Source organism: Trichoplax adhaerens, genomic scaffold (genome assembly GCF_000150275.1).
Source record: "Trichoplax adhaerens TRIADscaffold_2 genomic scaffold, whole genome shotgun sequence".
Classification (NCBI taxonomy): Eukaryota; Metazoa; Placozoa; class Uniplacotomia; order Trichoplacea; family Trichoplacidae; genus Trichoplax; species Trichoplax adhaerens.
The window spans coordinates 4,652,391-4,675,292 of NW_002060944.1; the positions used below are offsets into that span (position 1 = coordinate 4,652,391).

General features: G+C 33.0%; 3 protein-coding genes across 3 annotated transcripts; 1 reads left to right on the top strand and 2 right to left on the bottom strand.

Moving 5' to 3' along the window:
• Positions 1-544: 544 nt before the first annotated feature.
• Positions 545-4,706, bottom strand: TRIADDRAFT_53439 (uncharacterized protein; the record flags this gene model as incomplete). Its single annotated transcript, XM_002109943.1, has 11 exons — positions 545-662; positions 754-808; positions 916-964; positions 1,090-1,161; positions 1,257-1,371; positions 1,580-1,702; positions 1,782-1,926; positions 2,022-2,183; positions 2,390-2,544; positions 2,750-2,862; positions 4,575-4,706. The coding sequence occupies 11 exons, from the start codon at positions 4,704-4,706 to the stop codon at positions 545-547; spliced, it is 1,239 nt and encodes a 412-aa protein (XP_002109979.1).
• Positions 4,707-6,273: 1,567 nt separating this feature from the next.
• TRIADDRAFT_53440 (uncharacterized protein) lies at positions 6,274-12,043 on the top strand (the record flags this gene model as incomplete). The annotated part of the gene is made up of 23 exons (XM_002109389.1): positions 6,274-6,366; positions 7,414-7,453; positions 7,724-7,786; positions 7,858-7,917; positions 8,185-8,239; positions 8,421-8,482; positions 8,614-8,685; positions 8,922-8,985; positions 9,097-9,148; positions 9,242-9,338; positions 9,445-9,476; positions 9,584-9,682; positions 10,004-10,096; positions 10,176-10,278; positions 10,397-10,494; positions 10,584-10,692; positions 10,793-10,894; positions 11,004-11,065; positions 11,157-11,182; positions 11,248-11,416; positions 11,515-11,542; positions 11,635-11,772; positions 11,856-12,043. The coding sequence occupies 23 exons, from the start codon at positions 6,274-6,276 to the stop codon at positions 12,041-12,043; spliced, it is 1,905 nt and encodes a 634-aa protein (XP_002109425.1).
• Positions 12,044-16,152: 4,109 nt separating this feature from the next.
• On the bottom strand, positions 16,153-17,874 carry TRIADDRAFT_14897 (uncharacterized protein; the record flags this gene model as incomplete). The annotated part of the gene is made up of 3 exons (XM_002109944.1): positions 16,153-16,469; positions 17,030-17,258; positions 17,707-17,874. Coding segments are annotated over 3 exons (714 nt in total), but the record flags the coding sequence as incomplete, so codon positions are not given.
• Between the last annotated feature and the right edge of the window lie 5,028 nt (positions 17,875-22,902).

Sequence of the window (22,902 nt, forward strand, 5' to 3'; positions counted from 1 at the left end):
CGGGTTTATTGCTTAAATTAAAAAATTAATTTCCGTTGTTGAGTCGACTGAATTTAAGTATGAGAATCAAATCGAGGTTTAATGTACCTTCATTTCAAATTTATGCGTAGAATGTGAACGGCTGTACAACGAACGTTCCTTTAATTGTATTCATAATGGTAACTTGCACTGTGTTACCGAAAAGCATTTTATTTGATATAAATAATCCAGTACCTCCAGATGCAAATAGAATTGAGTAAATTCACTAGAAAACATAAGCGGGACGAACCACATGCAATATTTGCAATTTTTCAGGAGGGACAGACTGCATTTACGGTAATAACTCCATTATAGTAATTTACGTATATAATTGATCATGTAGTCGAAATATTGAGAATGTTACTTAGGATAGATAGAAACTTTAGATTTTTTAAGTAAAATCTTAGCTTAGCAACAGATGATCACCTTTTCTTGGAGTACTGTATACTCTAGCGGATATATAAGCATATAATATGTTTATAAGTGACTAAAAATATAAAAATCACAACTTCCGCATTATTTTAGTTTACATCAACCGCTTAATGATTGCTGCAACCGCCTTCATGGCCTCTGTGAGTGCAGCTTCATCGTAATAGCTAAAGCTAAATCGCAGATAATTTTGAAATCTACCCGTTGACGAAAACCTGAAATAAAGGTAGAAATTAGGGTTATTGATAAGTCTTACTAATACAGTAGGTAATACAAAACATCAAGAGTATTTTTATTAGGACATACTTTGTTCCTAAAGCAAATGCAATTTTATGCTCTTGTTTAGATATTTTTAAGACATCTAGAAAGAGTTATGAAAGCATTTGCAAATGTTACGTTAAATTCACATTAGATGACAATAAAATTGCTAAAAAAGACAGAAAAAAATAGTCTACAATTAGGATTTACCTTGTGCATTGATATGCTCAGGTAATTCAACCCACATAAAGTATCCACCCTATGAATAGAGATAATTAAAATTTGAAGATTTAGCTGGTTTGTATTCTTAAATCATAGGCAATCATTTAATCTATGACCCGAATGCAATTTGAACATTATTAGTAATATTGAATAAACATTTACCTGTGGTTTGTTAAATTTCACCCCTTCTGGCATGTACTGCTTAGCAGCATTGTAAATTGCATCCCTTCTTAGCTGCATTAGCAATTAAGAGAAATTTAACTTGGTAAATTTTTCAATGCTTTCATTCGTTTGGATTATTTTTAATTAATTATCGATTTTGAGCTTACGTGAAACTGTCTTCTAAATTTGACTAAGATCTCATCGAGCAATCCAGTTTCTAAAGCGCTAGTGACTATTCCACAAGTATAAGAGTTAAAGCCACCTCCGCTCTGAATATAACCACTACGAAGAAAGCAACATAAGCTTAATTTTTAGTTGACTTAGTGTCATACCTTCCTAAACTCTTCTAAATGTAACAGTCCTTACAATTGTTGACAACCATACATTACGACTGCTGCATGGATTATCTATTCTGTCTATACTATTAGATTTAACTAAATGATAAAGTGAATTAGATAGCCTATGTATATTGCAAATAGGGGCACGCTACCTGCCGTAAAGAATCTTTAAAACTCTTTTTGGAGCTTCATACCAGCCTAAACGAAGCCCTGGGCCGAAGAACTTCGAAAACGTTGCATTTGAGATCACATTACCTTGATAATCAGGATCGGATCTGAGATAAAGTAGTACCAATTTAGTTCTAGAATATATTTTTATTTCGTACATTGTATTTTGCCGTCAAAGCAGCTCACTTATCATCATATGCGAAGAGTCTTTTCGGAGCTGGTACAAATTTGTCAGGATCATCGCTCCTATACGAGAGTACGTTGTAGACGTCATCACACAAAACCAAGCAGCCATATTTACGAGCTACGCTTACAATTTGCTTGCTACGCTCTAGACAGTTCAAAATTCGAGGTAAATCTTACAATAGCAAATGTATAATTTTCTATCTACTGGTATACAAAATGCACAAACGCGAGAGATCATACCAGGTGACACGCAAAAGCCTTTCGGATTATTGAACGTCGGAATTAGGTAAATTATCGACCAGAAAGGTTGCGCTTCAGATACAACATGATTGCTTTTGGCTTTGTGAATTTTTAGGGATTCTTCTAATGTGTCTATTTGTATCCCTTCATTATCTGTCGGAACTGCAACAAATGCAATCGAATATACGATTATTCACCAATTAATCCAATAATAAAATTGAGAGTAAGGACCCAAAAATGATAATGAAGCATTCAGACACTGTGTAAAATTTATCATACGTGTACGTATGAGTATATAGTTATATTTGTAATATTATCCTTGACATAGAGCTAAATTAGATAACATTTGGTGCAAGTTCGCAACTTACTCGGCACAATATTCAAATGCATGTCCTCGCGCAACATGCTCAAAGCGAGGAAATAAGTTGGTTCTTCAACGAATACGAAATCGCCACTTTTTAGAAGCAGGCCAGCCAAGGCTACAGCACCTTGCGTAGCTCCAGCATTTGCGTGTATATCTTCACTAATATATTTTTAATATTTACAGAAGTAAATAGATGTTGACTCTTTCAGCCATATAGTAGATAAACTAAGTAATATTACAACTACGTCTCGTACAGCATAATATAACGCTAAAATTTAAGCCGTTGTAAAGAATTTCATATTTAGTCATTAATTGATATTGACGTAAAGTATGAAATAAGTATCTTACTGTTAACAAATTTTACCTCGATACTGGATCACCATAATGACGAGAAAGAAATTTTGCAACTTCTACTGGAAATTTCCCATCGCCTCTTGTAAGACCATATTGCAAGAGTTGGCAGGCATCTGGTTGAGACTATTGCAAAAAAGGTTTAATCTTGATTAGGAAATGAAAATTTACAAAAATCACAGCAGTAATAGCCAGCGATCAGTACAATAAATATATTTATTATGCCATCTGCTTCGATTCCATTCATCAAGGGTATCACTGTTAAAAGTATTTTCTTACGCGCTATTACGTAATAGACTAAAGTTTTGTTATAGCAATTTGATGCTTTTTCGAAAATTCTTAACAAAAATCCCTTGATATCTAGTCAAGAAATTGATACTGTGGCGCTATAAACGGATACAAATCTGTTAGCACGTAAGTGAATATTCTTCGATTAACATAACACAAGATTAGCACGCACTACATCCAATAAGACTTTCAACTTTATGACATCATAATGAAGGTAGACGAGAGTGCATTCTTATTCCGGTAAATTTTTGATTGGTTCTGTCTATTAGCAATTTAGCATGGGATCGCAATCATTTTCATATGTCAAGTACGGCATCATCTCGAAAAAAGACTGCTTAGTTAATAGGAGATTTTCAAGTTATTGTGATCCATATATTCTAATTATCAATATTGGACAAATTACATTTATACTGTATATTGGAGGGTCTCTACTGTACACTCAGTGTACTACTGTCTACTGTACAGTACATAGAGTATAATGATCTACGAGTATATTATGGTGGTATGTAAACAAAGCAGGAAGTTTGGCGAGGTAAAAAGGGTAGTCGCAATTTATTTATTTTATTAAGATGGGCTTTCACAGTATCAATTCTATAGCTAATAAAGCAAGCCGAAATAGCCATTAAAGTTGTTGCTAAGCACACATCATTCCGTGCTAGTATACGTGTAGAAAAATCTTTTTTGAATATCTAAACACACTAGCCTCGTGGCAATTTCACACAGGACTCTGGAAACTTGCTAGCATTAGTTACTAGACCATTATTAGAGATTGCTAGCAAGTAGCGATTCTATCGTCAACGGGCAGAGATGCGATCGGTTTGATGACAGCCGTTGTTTCCCTTGATTGTTGAAAATCAAAGTGGAAAGTAGGTAAAGGTCGTTACTGTAGTGATTCTTTAAGATTTTAGGTACCTTAGGTAATGACATACGCGTCTCTAATCGGTAATTTACATAACGTTGTAAAGCAGAAAAAGCTTGTGGAATATGAATAGTCAATCGTATAATACAATGTGGGAAAATGTAGGCAATGGCTATAATTTTATAACGACGGTAAGTGAATGGTTGATACGAGCCAAAGTTTGAAGTACGTGTATTTCATAGCAAGGTAGAGTACAATTTGTTGGTAAGTTTATCAAGTTGATTGAGTTTGGAAACGTCGTCCATTGGCACTATTATCTATTATCTACAGTAGGAAGGGAATTAATTAACCAGTTGTTACAATATTTCTAATTGATAACTCGATTATGCAATTCAGTGGCTTACGCATCTTCCTACAACGCAGTAATAACCCTAACTGCAAAGGCATACAAGTTGTTTATGCCACTGATGAATTTTTTGCTTTTTTTTAAGCGTACGTATCGAGTGACCAATGTATACTAGTAGAACTAGTTGGGTAGCTCTACTCTATCCTCCATTCATTAAAGTAGTCAGAAGACAATTTAGATCTAATACGGTGTCCATTGCAATTGTATAAATTGATCCATCCACGTCATCATGGTCACTGTCGACCATGGCATCGAATTGGATGGAATCCATTTTCTGCAACTTACCAATCGATGTGTTGTGGCTTTTTTCAACACTTCATTAGAATGGATTAATAAATCAGGGCCAGGAGCACCAACCGTCAGTGCAGTAGAAATGTTGTTAAACGCGCCAATTTCTTGGAAATAATTTTCTGCCATATTGGAATTGAATTGCAATGCTGTGGTATGAAAATTGCGTCCTTTGCAAGTAGTAAGAGGCAAATAGGAGGAAGGGAGCAGCGATCTAGTCAAGGTCTTCTTACTGATTTGCAATAGAAGACTATAACAAGAATTCATATTAGCCAATCACTGTTACGCCCGTCCAACATTCAAGCCTAGAGAGGGAGTAACTAGGAGTAACTAGGAGTAACTAGGAGTAAGATTAACCACCAGCACCACTGGCTGCGGGTTAGCGAGAGGGGTGGTGGTGATCAGAGTTCAGATGGTCAGAGTTCACCGGTTAAGAATGATAGTGTAGAGTATACTGTATCAGTCTGGATGGATGGAACCCTACCCTGGGCAAAGGGTGGTCGTCGACCACTCGCTATTGTTGCAAATAGAATAATAATACATGAGGTGGTTGAAGGCGTAAAGTACGTGGTGCACAGGAGTCAATGTAGCGGGCTGAATGATACAGGCGTCACTCAAAGCGACGCTTGTATTATACCAGTACAACAGCAACGGAAAGAGAGACGGACGACGTTCCATTCTTTTACTAGTCAGTCTACACTACTGTACTGTACAGTATACTGTATGCTACTACTGAAATCGTATACCATACTGTACAAAAGCAAGCAAGAAGCTGCTAACAAAAATGCATACGATTGGATCGTTTCAGCTATCCGGTCCAGTTGAGATGACGCTTCAAATAGTCGACCGCCTCATTTTTGTACAGTATATATTGACATAGCTATTGGACCGTTCTGCTAGCCTGCTATTGCTCATTTGAGTGAGTGTTCTATTGCTGATGCATTTTTGGCGGACTATGACATAGCTATTAGACCGTTCTGCAAGTCTGCAATTGCTCATTTGAGTGAGTGTTCGATTGCTGATGCATTTTTGGCGGACTGGAACCACGGTACAGTACACAGTATTTCTGGAAGTTCATGATACAGTACAGTACAGTACAGCGTACTGTACTGTACAGTACTGTCCACTCATGCTACAGTGCAATGCAGCTGCGTTCTCTTCTTTTAATAACACAGTCGCGTCTGTATGTCTCTATGTCTGTATAGTATCGAATAGATTAGTAGCATACTGTACACTGTACTGTACAGTGTACAGTTGAGAAAAAACTCAACTCTATGATGAGTACCCAACGCCTACTTCGTCAGATTCTTGACCGTACCAGAATTCCGCGGGGGCTTGCAATTAGCGTACACAGTACTGTACAGGACGTACGGTACAGTATTGTAGTCTACAGTCTACTGTACTGTAGGTAAAAACTGCAAATCTTATACCAAAGTCGACAATGCTACAGTTTGGCATAGTTTGGCCTACAGCATACAGTACTGTATGATACAGTAGAAGCAATTTTTTCTTTTTACCTTACAGTACAGTTCACGTCCAGTACTGTAGCACAGTGGACTCCATTTTGCATGCTTATTGGTCAAGTGGAGAAAGAAAAGACTCTGACTCTCATTGTCATCCCAGTTGAAGAACTCTACTGTCGAGGCATTTGAACGTTTTCATTGCTACTAGTCGTGTTGAAAGAAAAAAAAAGAACATGTCCAAGGTTGAAGAAGGTTCTAGGCAAGGTAATCTTGATGGTCCAGCTGCAGATGATAAAGTAGCTGAAGCTATAAAGAGAGCGCAAAAAGTAAGTCAAGTACATCAGGAAAAAAATGCAAAAATACGTCGTATTGTACATCCATTGGAGATTGATAGTCTACTGTAGACGACAAAGCATCAGTGAAAAATGGGTAGAAAATATCCCATTTCTTTCTTCATTCGCCATTGGATAACAACGATATTTTGCCAATAAAAATACAGTAGATAAGAGCGGTGGTAATGACTGTACTGGGCTATTTATCCCAGTTGAATTCTTGCCTCGCTATGATTATATCTGTGTCAAAAAAAGGCGATCAAGTGAGCTGTACTGTAAGTCAGTGATGTCATTATGGTAGCAGGAGACGAGAGCATACTGTACTGTACACTGCAGTGACATGTATACGATACACTACATGTAGTCGATCAGAAATGAATAGCCACCATGCAAAACATGTGCTTTGATAAGACATAGACTGCAATGGCAGTATGGATCCCTATCGCCTCGGAGGATATCGGTTATTATTCTCGCCTATCCCTTTAGAAATCATTTCCTACCTACAAAATCATTCCTTATTTGATCGTATCAAAGTTTTACTTGTTAATACGGGAGAAACAATCGCACTATTGCTACTCTGAAATAGTAAGATCTACAATATACAGTTCGTACGTCGTGCTAGCCTCTGTCACTGTTGAAAAAACATTCTCATCGCCCTTTCTGGTTGAATCTTTAAATTGGAAGGCAAGGAACGGAGTTATTTCAATGAAATAGACAAATACATTTCTTACGGCTTGTCATGCAGTTGTAAATATATTACAGTCAAAATGATTAGTACATATTTAGTCCTTATGAACTAGCTAGCACTGATGTTCGATGATGGTGTAGCTGAGCCAATTCAATCAACCATACTGTACCAACCCAAAAAACGATTGATTGTACAGTACTGTGCGCTTATTTCAGCATCTCTTGTACTTAATTTTGCTAACAATACCATCCATCACGGTCGTTAGGATGATATCAAAGTGGTCTGATATATGGTCCATACATGATAACGCTTTATCATCAATTGATATTAATTTTACTTTCCTTTCCTTCTAGATTGCAGCGCGTATTAGCGATGTCGGAGGTTCTGCTGAAGGTCGGTACTTGTATTTGAATTGTTTCAATTTGAAAATTTCAATCCAAAAAAATACTCTTTCCGCGTAATTTACTACTAAGCGCAACGTGCTTATGTCAGCTTTAATTCTACTTTAGTCAGTCAATAATGGAATTAGTCATCCTGTATAGCTGCATTTGGGCTATAAATACTGTACATTTTCATGACAGTGGGTACATTATCGTAAACCGTCAGCAAAGCGACGGGAGCTTGTACTAGTATTTATTATAATGTTATTTTCATTTTTCTCAGGTGATTCGACAAGAAAAAGGCCATTAGATACTCAGGGTACCACAATTGTAACAAGAATAGATGGTTTTTATAAAAGCAAAAGAGTAAATTGATCTATGTATAATGTTCATTACTTCTTGATACATCTTATGTAGACATTAAAACTATTGGAGGCGCCAACGAACCGCCATCCAAAAGAGCAGCTCCATCGGAAGGTTAGAATGCACTCATTTCAGAGATTTGGATACTATTTTCTCGACGTAGTTCAGTGATTGGCTAGCTAGTGTGATATACGTCGTAGCCGATATAATTTCAGTACTTTTTTGATACGATATTACTAACGCAAGATCGATCTATTAAATTTACTATGCATAGTAATAATACTCGATGAATTTGGTATCTACTCTTTATTTAAAAATAGTCGCGCAAGCGATTCAAATTTGTTCATCTCATTTTACTTTTTCTGATATGGTAATTGACAGCTACTGCAGCGGCTATTGATAGAGCTCAAGCTGTTGCGGCTAGTATAGCTGCAAGGTTGGTAATTTTTAAAGCTAATCTTGATTCTAATTTGATACTATTGGAATGATTCTATGACATGAACGACTTATTGTCTACGATTGTGAATGATTGTAATGTATCAATTATTTTATTGGCTAAAAACAATTTTTTCACGGTCAATAATATGTATTCGTATAAATTTTTTTATGCATGACAGATCGGGTTTAAATTCAATTGTTGTGGAAGAAATCAAGATTCCGAATAAAATGACAGGATTAGGTTAGTTTTGGACGTCATCTCTCTTTCTATCGGCTAAAGTGTAATCATATCATTAACAAACAACGTACGTGTACTGTTATTGTTTTAATTTATGTCCTGTTCTATTTGTCTGTGCATGATTATACCTGCAGTTATCGGTAAAGGTGGTGATTCCATTAATAAATTGCAAGCGGAATCTGGAGCAAAGATTCAAGTTCAACCAGGTGGTGATTCGTTTTATTTTTTATTCGCTTGCAGCTAGTACGAACTATTGAAATGTAGTACATATTCTTGAAAAGAAAGATCCAATTATGTATTTGAAAGCATTGTCTAATAATACCGTCATTAATATGTAAAACATACAAAATTTTAATTCGAATGTGATAATGATACTGACTATCGCTAGATTCGACTAATTATTACGGTATAATTAATTCCTTCCCAATGTATATTCAAACAGATGCTGATGCACAAGGAAAACCAGAAAGGATTGTTACCATAACTGGATCTGCTGTGAATGTTGAGTACGTATTGCCTTATATTGCCTTAAATTGAAAGAATAATGGAAGTCATATCTTACATTAAACTGCTTTTGAATCCCTTCTCATACTATATTGAACTCTTATTTTACGCAGTCAAGCAAAATATTTAATAGATCAAATGGTTAATGAAGGGCCAGCGGCAATGGTAAATTTCTTTATCATCAATCAAAGTCGATGCCTTAATATTATACGAGTTAGAATTAACTGATGGACGATTACATGTAATTTCTATCGGTAGCCGGGAAATGCTGCACCATTAGGTGCAATACCACCAGCTCAAAATGAGATAACCGAAGAGATTTTAGTTCCAGCAAATAAAGTAGGACTTGTAATTGGTAAGCAAGATATAACTTAATAAACTGAGTTTTCGTGGACGTGTGCATATTGAAAAATGGTTAAAACAAAGAAAATCCTTTCTATGTATTTCCATATATTTAACAGGCAAAGGAGGTGAAATGATTAGGAGCTTTCAGGTTGGCTGTATTACTTTACATTTCATGATCTTTGAATTTATTTGATGAAATATTTAACCTTTTTCCATCTTGCTATAACGTAATTAATTATTGACAACTTTATACAGGAACGAACACAAACACGCATGGTAATGGTCCAGGAATCATCTCATATTACTGGACGTGATAAGCCTCTTAGAATCGGTGGAGATCCACAACGAGTTAAGGTAAGGAAACTATTTCATATACTGGACGCCTTTATCTACAAATGTATGGAAAAATTAATTAATATATTATCTTACACGTTTACTACCACTGCTGTATATGTAGAGAGCGAAGGACATGATTATTGATTTTCTGACTCAACATGAAATGGAAAGCTCGGTCGGTACCTATCTATGTAGTGGTTAATGTGTTACATTTATATTGTACAGTATTAATAGGCTTACCTTACTTTCTGCCATATTCAGAATTAAACTTTTGTTATAACGTTGGTATAACAATTTATTTACTTTATTAACAATAAAATTGTCAACCAATTTTTGCAGCCGATGAAACCAGGTGGCGACTTTCGTAATCAATCTACTAATGATTATGGTACTCCTGTTCACAAACAAATGGGTGGAATGGGAATGCTAGAGGTTATACTTATGCTTGATAAAAATTAGCATTGTATTATTATCATTATTATTATTATGTGCTAACAGTGTATACCGTTAGGTACCTGTACCTCGTGACGTTGTCGGCGTCGTAATCGGTAGAGGAGGCGAAACTATTAAGCGTATACAAATGGAAACTGGTACTAAAATACAGTTTAAGGAAGGTAACGATATACTAATTAAAATCTATACTGTATAATATGGGTGATATGACAAGCTCAATTTTTTTTGTAGACAACTTTCGTATTTTTGCATGTAGTATAATAATTATTCTTATTTCAGACTCAAATCCAAATCTACCAGACCGCATTGCCATGTTAACTGGTAATGATGACTCTGTGCAACGTGCGAATAAAATGATTAGTGATCTAATAATGGAGGTACAGCGTTAATTAATATTAATATTAATAACAGCGGAATATAAGATTGCGCTATATGTAATATAAACACATTCGCGTGCGTATGTTAGAAACGAAGACAAGGCCCACCTGGAGGACAAGGTGGTATGATGGGCGGCCAAGGTGGAAGTGCGGAAGTTGTTATCCCAGCGAACAAATGTGGATTAGTGATTGGAAAAGGTTAGATTATCCAAGTAACGTGGAACATTTATTGTACATAATATTACTATAGTTGATTGATTTATAATTTTTTTTCTAATAATAATAATGAACCTTTAAGGCGGCGAAACGATAAGACAAATTATCCAACAATCGGGAGCCCACGTTGAGTTAAATCGTAACACTCCACAAGAATCTCCCACTCGAATCTTTGTAGTCCGAGGTAAGATGTATTATGAATAAAAATTATAACTATATAGTATTAACTCCCTTGATGATAATTATTATTCACTTTTTGACCCTATCTAAAATGTTGTAATTATCTCACTTAGGTGGACCGCAACAAATTCAGCATGCACAAATGATAATAAAGCAAAAGATTGGAGAAGAGATGGTATGTGTATAAAATTTTTATTGTTTAAATATAATTGGACCGTCTTGAGAGCTTAAGCTTTGATATATTGTGAATTTAAATTTAATTTTAGGGTGGAGCAGGCATGCAACCTGGAGGGTAAGTTTTTATTATTATTATAATAAATTTTTTTGTATTGATAATCATTGTTGTACTATCCATAGGCCTGCTGGCGGCTATCCTATGCCAGGTCAACAAATGGCCTATTCCATGCAACAAGGTCAAAATTTTCCAAATCAGCAAAATTACACATCTTCACAGCAGCAACAACAACAACAACAACAATCTTATCAGGGATATACATCACAGCAATCTCAGATGCCCCAACAGCCTGTAAGATACAGTATACTCATCTATTTGTGATGAGATACTTTTATTACGCATGTTTTACTTTTTATATTTTATTCATATTTTGATTATATTTGCTAAAGATCGCTGGTACAGCTACTCAAGCTGCAGGTAGATATTTGAAGATTTGTTTAAACTTGCAATTGAAAATACAGGATTGATTCATCAAGTAATACCATGTACAATTATTTAAAAATTTGTAGGTCAAACAGGTCAAGATCAGAGTGCTTGGGCAAATTATTACCAAAACTTCTATAATCAACCAACCGGAACAACTGCAGCCGCTGGTCAAATGGCAACTGCAAATCCTGGCCAGGCAACTGCAGCAACAACTCAACAAGGTATTGTAGTAATGCCAACTGGATATCCTGTTCTTTTACCCCATTTACTTGTAAAGTCTCAAACAAATATTAATATTAATTAGCAGCTCAACCGCAACAAGCTGGTAGCCAGCCAGATTATACCCAAGCTTGGATCGAATATTACCGTCAACAAGGTTTAAGTTACAACCCAAGTACAGGTACATTAACGCAATTAAATGCAGGTGGTCAAGCAGTTGGGAATCCGCAAGCAATGCAACCTGGACAAATGCACATGAATCCTACCCAATAAAGTAAAGAAAGTAGCCATTGATGGTAAGTATACATTTTCAGTGACGGTAAGAATAAGACATATGTCAACAGTTGTACAATTGAATGCCTTTATAGTATTTGATGAGACTAGTTTTAGTATCCATTTAATTTCAGAAGAATCCCCTGGAGTAAGTATTAATGTACTTGCCTAATTAATGTAGTACGTTTATTTTGAAATAGGACATTGAACTTGTTGGTCATTCTATATATATTGTTAAGAAATTAACATGCTAAACCTTCCTGATGTTGAAGAAGTCTTAATAGTTTTTTGTTTGGATGTATAAAATTGTTATATGTAGTATTTTATATCATTTGGTATATGACCAATTTTAGGTTGCATTCCTTATTCTTTATAATATCTTAATTCCTTGTAAGCATCTTTAATATCTAATGGAATATAACTACAGTCGATATGTTGAACAAAAATTTTGTTTAAGTATATCGAACATTCACGTAGTAGTATCCAAATTGTATTTATAGGTACATATAGATGGTATCTCTATTGGGTAGTTGCTATAATGTTTGGCAGCTGTTGGAGATGGCTTAAGCTTAATGTACACTGATAGTAGAAATTGCTTCTTCCTGTTCAACTAACATTTCCTTTCTCTTTAGCGTTTATCTTTCATATATTTTCCACTTTCGCTTGATTAAAAGATCGTTGAATTTATGCCTTGTTATATCATAAGTTGATATATGTGTTGATTCTTGTTGATGCATTTGCCCTATAGAACAATATTTTATATATATATACGCATAATTGAGTTTCTATGCAGTTTCTGTTTTAAAGCTTAGTGTATTCGTATACAACAATTTACTATAGTATGATCACAATTAAGACTTTTTCATTGTTGTTTCTTATTAGTCAGGTTTATATATACCGTATAATTTATTCGATGATAATTTTTATCCAGTGGGAGGAGGGTTTTGATCATTGCGGTATATCGTAACTTACATTGATGTTTGACAAATGTTGAATCGATATAATAATCTTATGCTACTGTAATTATGCAAAGTTTAGATAGCATTTTGTTATCTATGTATTCGTTTCATCAAGTTGTTTAATGATATACTAATCCGAAATCTATGAATGATCTACGTTATAGAAATTATTACAATGCTACATGTGTCAGTATTCGTATTATGATGACTATATGATTTTATATATCCACTACGCGTTAATAACATTGCAGCACTAACGTTTCGATAATCAGATGTTGCTTAAGATTTATTGGCGTAACGATTGATTTTCCTTGGTTTAGAAGAATTTGCCGTAGATTCTTCCTTTTCCTGCACAGAATACAATGGGTTACTAAGCCTGATGGCCTTGAGCGGATTATTGAAGTAGTGAGACAGTAATCGAACAATTCGATGAAGTAATCACTGTTGCATTGTGACTTGACAATAGTTGTTATAGCGAAATTTTTATATCATTGAGCTACATTTCTAGTGGTTTTATGACTTCCAATTTTAAACCCTTAGAAGGTGAACGCATTTACAGATTAGCTAAGCTTTTATGATGAAGTTTACGTTAGATTCCAAATAATCCTAGCTGTTTTTTAATACTAGAAAAGTGATAGTACATGTGCTATATAGATCATACATTACATAGTTTCATTGTTATTGTTTTATTCGTTGATTGATAATGTATAATCATAATGCCCTTAATCTTATGCAATCGGATAAAGTTTAACTCTACATGATTCTTATCATATTAATATTACGAAATATTTCAATTTCATTAATAATATTGAAAGCCACGTTATATCAACCTTTTCTATTAGGGAAATTCATGATCACTCTGCATTTATCACTCCCTAGATTGTGATTTTCTATCTCCTATATCGTATATGATATATCAGATGTAGATACGTATATATGTATATGTATATATTTATAGACTCCTCGGTTCGCAAGTACTACGATAGAATAGGTTACTTACGCGTGAAGACTACGTGTCTTTGTTCTTTCTTGACTGACCATTTGAAGCACGCAAGTAGGTGAGGACAGTTAATTTTATCCGTGATGGTGAAAAATGTATTTACATTCTTGAAAAAGTGTCATATTTTCATAAAGTCTGCGTATTATGAATTTATTATTGGGAGCATAATCTCGTATACCGTAATAGATCTATCTTGATTGCGGTGCTCTTCAATTTTATCCTGAAAATGGTCATTAATTTGTAATCATTTAGTTAAGATTAATTTCAGTTCTTGCTATATTAATCATCCCTATGCTACAAAATTCGGTGTTGAAAATTATATCAAATTGTTTTACATCTTTATACTGCACGTGCAATTTTGATGGTTTAGTGGTTTAAGAAAATGTATCAGCTGTTTCCATCAGACCAGTCAAGTTAAATTCGTAATAATGATGCACAGTCTTGATTATAGATGATTTTAAACTTGAACCAAAGTCACTTAATTACGTAATAGTAAGGTAGATCATATGGATGATATTTCTTCATAAATCGATAATTCGGATAAATTAAATGATCAAAATACATTAGAAATGCAATTAGTTGATAAAAGCACAATATCAGATATAATTCATTCATTTGTTTGAAACTGGAGTAAGCCGGCATATAGTTATTTTGGATAGATAATTTTTAAGATAAGATGTTGTCACCCTATGATTGATATTCGATTGAATAGCGATCGTTTTGTTACGATTAGATGCAGAGTTTTATTTTGTGTTTAACATATTTGTAGTGAATGTTAAAATAATATGCCAGCAGAATTACCAATGGTCAAGTATCTGAAATAATTTACACTAGTTTATGTTCTTTCCATAATTAAGCTAAATTTAACCAATAAGGTAAAGTGTAGACATGTATAGGATGTAGGATTCTATTCGCACTGGATATGTAATTTAAGACTAGAATTTTATAAATTAATCGCCTAAATTTGAGTATTGGAGGTGATATGCTACGTACTATAATATCCTTAACTTAAATAGACTTTTAGATATACAGTATCTCGTGTATATAAGATGTTTGAAACAAAATTTTAGCTATCAGATAGAAGCTATGACTGGTCTGGATGCTCTTTTATTCTATCCGATTTTGACATAGATTTGAAGTAGTATAGAGCTATTAAAATGCAGATCTAATTAGCAGAATTGGTGATTTGGATAGGCATTCATATTTGACTGTGTCCCTTAGCGATATATCTATGGGGGAAATAATTACTAAGCAATCTGGCAGGTACCGTATCAAATCATGATATTATTGCATTTGGTAGTATATTGATTATACTATAGTTGATCTGTTGCAATTATTTGAAATTTAACGTTCTTAAGCATGTACAGTTAATACGAGTTGGTTGTAGTAATAGTAACACACCTGTGTAGAACTATCATTCGTAATTGACAGGAAGCTTAGGAACTTTTTTCATTAACATTAATTTATGAATTCCTATGTTGTATTTGGGAATGACTGTGAATACTTTAACGTAACTTCAGCTCTTTATTTGGTCAGTTGATGAGTGTAATTGATTATTTATCTAATCTGTTAAAAGCGTAAATTTAAAACTTTATATTGTGTATGTGATGTTATTTTTATTGTTGTAATTACTATTTGAGATATCGTATGAAAAATGATTTGTACTTCTTACGTGTTTAATTGATGATCAAGTTCAATAAAACTGAAATTATATTATTGATAGACACCATCTCATAATGAAATTTTATCGCTTTTATTTCCGTTGTATATGCATGGCGAGAATTACGATATTTAGATATAATCCTTGGTATTGAATAATTAGTCTATGTAATAGATACAAATACTTTAAATTTTATGACGTTTATTTGAAATATCAGCATCAATTTTACAAATAAGAACAATCATTCCTTTGATGAAGGATGAATTTGGTACATGGTTGCATTGTATTCGGTTAGTTTAGATTTAGATTAAGATGAACTAGTTGGAGTTGCTTGTACATCGGTAGTTTGGGTTACGTCGATTTCTTCTTCTGGGTCATCATCACTTCTACTATCGGATTGACTACCAAGATAGCTCTGACTATCGCATTCATTACCAGGATTGTCTATTGTGGTGGTATTCGGTGTTTTGGTTGTATTGCTACTTAGCGACGGGCGATGTCGGGCACTTTTCTGATGAGCCCTTAATCCAGCTAGTTGTGAATATGCACAGTTGCATACGTTACATTTATAGGGTTTTTCGCCAGTGTGTAGTCTCACGTGGTTGCGAAGTGTTGATGATTGAGAAAAGCATTTCCGACAATATTTGCATTGGAATGGTTTTTCAGCTGTATGAATTCTCATATGCGATCTTAAGTTACTACGAGAGTTGAAGCCGCGAAAACATATTGTACATTTCATACGTCCTATTGGCATTTCCTGGTTATTTTTTTGAACGTTGTGCATGCAATTTCCAAATTGTTGGACGTCTAGATAATATACGAAAGAAATCAATATATATATATATATATATATATATGTAAATATATATACATATGCGTGAAGAGTAATTAAAAGTTATTCCTATAGATTTATTGCAATCTGTTATTCGTAACAGGAACGATCAGATACTACTGAATAAGCTGCTGTTGTTAGCTTTTAAAAATGACTGCAAATTTGTATGATGAATATCGATGTCGAAAGCAAAGGTGAAAATAATGAATGAGTGTTTAAAAATACTAGCAATAATATCCAAAACTTTATTGATTTTATTGTAATATCACCTCATATTATAACTTATGATAGGGCTGATTCCCTAAACTGAATGGGCTACCAGTACTGTAGCAATCATTAACTAAACTGATTGCTATTATTTTCATGATCAATATTTATGTCATATGAAATATGAAGTTGAAACTATACTAGTATTTGAAATACTACTGTGTAACAATAATTGATAACTCGTCTATTGTAACGTATTTTACTGTTTTGCTAATTACGTCTTCAATCTCAATTCATTGTTACAAATTGGCTATTAGCAATTCATTACCGGGAATTCCAAGAAATTGAGCGTATTCAGGGCCATACCAAATTAATAACTCGTGATCTGGAGGGATATCCTTGATTGCTTTATAGTACAACGTTCCATCACTATGTTGATGGAGGATTAAATTTTGCTCTGATGCATTTCGTGCGCAATTGACAAAGCACATCCAATTGGTTGTGTTGCCACCACTGCCATCGATAAAATGACTTAATTCTCCATTTTGGTTGAGTACCTGCCAATATGCATAGAAGATGATAATATTAGCATTACGTTCGTTTTCTCCTACTATGTCAGGATAATCGAATCTATGAGAAAAAAATTTACTATGCACATAAATATCATTCATATATCGTATCTGCATAATCTTTGCTGATATAAGTGTAGTAACTATTCTAAATGCCATTGATCTTAAAGCTTGACAATTGTTTACATTATAACTCTACCTTGTAAGACTAAAGTCACTACACAAGTCTAGTAACGTTAAGAAAATCATAGGATGTTAAATGGCAAGCATAACTAAATCAGCTCCGTATCGAATAGGGTAGATAAATAACGAGATATGATTCAGTTTAGACTGAACTTATTTACGTTGTGAGCATAATATATAGGAGAAATTGTATATGATGTCGAACTTGATTGTAAGGTGTATTTTTACTAATGTTAATTTTACCCATAATTACCTCCCACATAAATTCATTCCTGGTTGATTCATTAATTTCATTCTTAGACACATAGCGACCAGTAAATGGGCCCATCTCTGTTCCTTCGCTTATCCATCGATCATGGCTAAAAACACCCAGTTGGACATGAGGTAGGGATGATTGCTTAATAATGATGCCATCAGGTACATAAACTAATCGTTCGCTATCACGACCACCCAGAAATAGTGGATGAGGTTCAAGCACAGCTAATTTTTGTGTTCGTCCACCTTATCGAGTTGATGGATTATGGTGGTGAATATATTTAGATAGAAATAAGGACTAATTAATAACGGGATATATTTTAGATACGAGCAATGACTAATTAATAACGGTTTACATGATTAAGATGATGAATATATTTTAGATAGAGGTAATGGCTAATTAATAACGGTTTGCATTATTATCATCATAAATATATTTAGATAGCGATAAGGACTAATTAATAATGGGATACATTTTTACTAGAAATAATATTAACGGGCGCGCATAGAATATCTGTAGAATTAAAAAGTTTGAATGACTTAAAACTTACAATCATCACTTTGAACGATAAAACGATAGCCTCGACATTGATAGAAATGAGATCCAGGCGTTAATTGTCTCTTTTGATCACCTAAGACGTCGCAAAATTTTCCATACAAGATATTGCGTAGGTGCTCTTCACGAAATGAGAAAATTTTTCTACTGTTTGTTAGTGGTTCTGATAAAGCATAAGAAGGATGAGAAGGATTAGAAAGGAGCCATGGTAAACTTGCTGCCATTGCTGAGGTCAGGATGATTTGAAGTTAATTGAGAGAAAGAGTTTCAATTTTTTTTCCGGGATCAACAGGATAACGTATAAGGTATGAAGTAGACTAAATAATTTCTATGTCATGCAATTATAGAAGTATTATAGACTAAAATTAGCTTGTAAAGGGAAAGTTGTAGTTTTTTTAATATTGGCGGATGAATAAGCTGATTAATGAGAGGATTATCTTGATCATCTTTTATATATATATACACTCCTAGCATAGTTATTGTCATAACTTTGTTAATTAATTAAGGAAGTTTATGGTGGGATTTTTCCTATTATTGTGGATATTCTTCTGATTATTTCAGTTGGCATTATTGTGATAGAGTAAATAGACAACATAGTTATGAAGGTCATGCGATGAGTGATAGAAATAGCAAGAAAATTAAAATCGTTTTAAAATAGTTATTTACTATCATTAAGAAAAGTTTAGTGATTGATTAAAATGCATTGATGATAGATGTTTTTTGGATAGATCTCTATTTATTTTAGTATTGTTGAAGCATGGAAAAATAACCATAATAATCTATTGTCAATAACATCACCTGTTCTAGTAATATCTTTTTAAATAGTAGAATTGGCTTATGTCAATAACGTTAGCAGTTGGAATGAAAACATTCCAATCCTATTCTACAAATGGGAAAATTTGCAGGCACTTGTTTTGCATCAATACATACAATCACTGTGATAGGACAGTGATGAGAAAGTTGACAAGGAATTGTTTGCAAGATGGACAGGATGTACAAATGATTTACATTGCAATTTGATGGTCGGTTAATGTTAGATTGAAGACAAATGATTGAAGAGTAAATGGCTTCCTTTGCAATGAAAAATCTGTTAATGATGGATTAAGGACAAATGATTGTAAAGCAAATGAGTTGTATTGCTATGATCAATCTGTTATGGATTTTAGACAAGTCATAGAAGATTTTGGATGAGTCATATTGCCACGGAATGATCTGTTAATGACAGGATTGGAGATAAATGATAAAAGAGAGTAAATAGATTCTATTTTATTTTAAGGATCCATTACATCAGTAGATTGAAAATAGATGTAAAAGACTTGGTTTTGTTGCTCTAAATGATCTGTTTATAATCGTGGAAGAGTAAATGAACTGTTAATTTTAGTTTAAGAATTGATTACATGAGATGATTAGAACAAGTTTGATATTAAATTGAGTTTTATAGTGACTGAAAGATTTTTTAATTAAATGGAGCAACAAATGAACTTTCTCTATTTCATGTTAAGGATCTTTTGTACAAGTAGATTGAGAACAAATGACATAAGATTTCGTTTCGTTATAACTGGACAATCTATTAGTCATGATAGGAAAGTAAACGAGTTCTATTCTGTTTGAAAATTGGATAGTCATGGGCTGAAGATAACGGAATAAAAATTGGAATACACTGATTAGGAAGAATAAATCTTAACCTGAAGATTTTTATTTCAAGAGATGATTGCAATGAGTCAATTGAACGATAACTATTAACACTGATAAGTAGCTGGAAAGATGCCTTTGGCTTATTGCATATTAATGGCAATGATCTTATTCAGCCAAATAAAATAAATGCTATTAAAGGTGTCTGATTGCATGAATAAGATTAGGATTATTGCATAATCGAAACATAATTAGGCATTAACGAAAACAACAGGCACATTTTGGGCAGGGAATAATTTCTAAATAGTTTCGATTAATTATCTTCCATTATCATTTATGAGTAACATTAAATCAATCTACTATTTTTTAATTTGCCATCATCACATTTAAAGTCAAACGCTGTAATTTTTGTTTTTTGTTCCAGGAAGAGAATAATGAATGAAAATACAGAGTAGACTGATCAAATTTTCAAATTTAATAACAGCTAGGACACGACGATAAATTAAGAAAAAAGAAACGCTTTAAAGACTAGAAGATAATTTCTAGATTTCATTTCCATGAAGAAAGGTATTAGATATCAAAGAATTGGCTATTAAATTATCAATTTCTTATTCTTGTAGAATATATTCATTTCGAGATCATGTTAAGTCTTAACATATGTCTTAATATCGTGAACTTTACATAAGATATTTTTATGTTTCATTGATATAATGATGTTCGAGATTGGGTAAATAAAATTCATGAAGATGGGCTTTATTTAATTAATTAAAGGATAAAATTCCTCAACAAATTGAGAACAACGTATCACGTTGACTCATAATTTGATATTATTTGATGCCTTCTATCGTCATGGATGATTTATTTGTCTTATATTTGATACTGTCTTAAATGGATTATAATTATTAACAACATACTAAACAAAATATGAAAGCCTTTACAGATAAATAGGGTAGTCGCCAGTTACTTTCTTGATGATATTGCCAGCATTTTACGCTATATCGTAAAGTAGTTGATAGAGAACGTATAAATACCGTAACTGGTTTTAAACGTAATCTGTAGTATTTTATTTTGTATTTATTCGTTTATCGTATTAAACGGATACTCAGTAACGCAGTAAAAATTTAAAACATAACGGCTGTAATGATAAAGAAAACAATCATTAATAGCTTTTGATAATTTTCAATAAAATAGCTTACTGGAGGCTCATTAATATTAGCGACTGCTTTAAATGGAATTTTTAATGTCATATTTTACATTATTCATAGATGATAGACAACCTAGTAAAATAAGAGCATGAAAATACTTTATAGGTAAACAGAATTGCGATCTTGTTGGTATTACTATCATTTCAGTAGTATCAGTATATAGATAATAGATAACGTACGAACTGTTTTTAATAAATGTAACCCAGTTTAATTAATTTTATATCATCTTAGATGGATAGTGACCAACTTGTAGAGCGACAAAATATCGATTTTAGAGATAGACATGATAACTATTAACAATCAGATTTCCAATCAAGTTGTTGATGGAGAATTTGTAAGCGTTAGAACTGCTTTTTAAATAAAATGGTTATTGAATGATACCCTTATTGCAAGGTAAAATTGTAAAAGAGTTTATTCGATAGCAAGATAATCCTTCATTGGATGTGATATTTTTCAGTAATGTGACTAGTCGATAAAGGATTAATAGTTAGAACTGCCTTTACGTTTAATCTAGTTTATTAATTTTCGCGTTTTATACCACTTCTAATTTGTAATGAATAGCATCATGAAAAATGTTAAAATACAAAGGATTGAATTAATAAATAAGAAAAATACTAATTATTGTATTGATAATATAATTATCTACCAAGGTTACCTATAAAACTAGTTGATAGACAAGTCGATAAAACTTATCGAAAATGAATACTTTGATAATTAATCATTGTTTTTAAATTATGTTCAAATTACATAAATATCCCCGACAGTGTAGGCAACAATAAGGATAAATAGTGTTGAATAAGATTATGATGTAACCTAATCACTAAAATTAGCTGAAAGCTATAAACTTTAATTAGTGCAGTTGGAATGACTATCTTTAACTTTAATTTAGTGCTTGTGATTGACTACTATTATATTCTGAATTTTATGATGAGAGAAATGATGGCTGAATATTGCTCACTCTAATTAAGACTTGTATTTGTGTCTACTTCTAATATACGATATCAAACTAGTTACTTTATGGAATAATGATTATATTGAGTAATCTCTTTCTAAATGCGCTACTATAGGAAGGATAAAGACATTCTAGATTAATGATTGGATTAAGTATTATTCTATCTTATTAAATGAAAATAGATAGGTAATATTTCTTGCATTCTTGTGGATTGATGATTCCTGATAGCATTTACTACTAGTTAAGTTAGCACCATGACTAAGGTTCACACATTTTGATTGCTTACCAAACCTATTATGCACTTCTAGCTATGCAGTGAAACTATTACATAAAGTAATCATATATTACCACCGCTAATTTAATTAAATGACCATTAACTAATAACTTGATCAGTTTGGTATAAGAAACAGAATACTACTATACATAGTACTAGTGATTTGCAAACTATCAGGAACATGTAAGATAAGACGGGTTTTAAGTCTTGATTTTCTGTAGAATCTTGTCAGTTTTAACTGTTTTTGACGATATTATTATATCCACCCAGACGTGTGTAGTTATTGGATGATCAATCTTTAGTTTTAGTTGACTTTCTGTCTAGTATTAAATACAGCTTCAATAAAAACATTATACCATCTGGTTGAAAAGGTCAAGACTTGCATAACAGTCTGCGATACAAGCCAAAAAGATACAAGAAAGTGAATACATATGCAAAAAGAGTAGCGAATATTAATTAGATTAGATGAGGATTAGACTAATAGATAATAATTATAATCTTACATCATTTAATATATTCATCTAGATAATCTGTTAGTAACATTATGTCAACAAGGGTAATCTTGATGTATAATG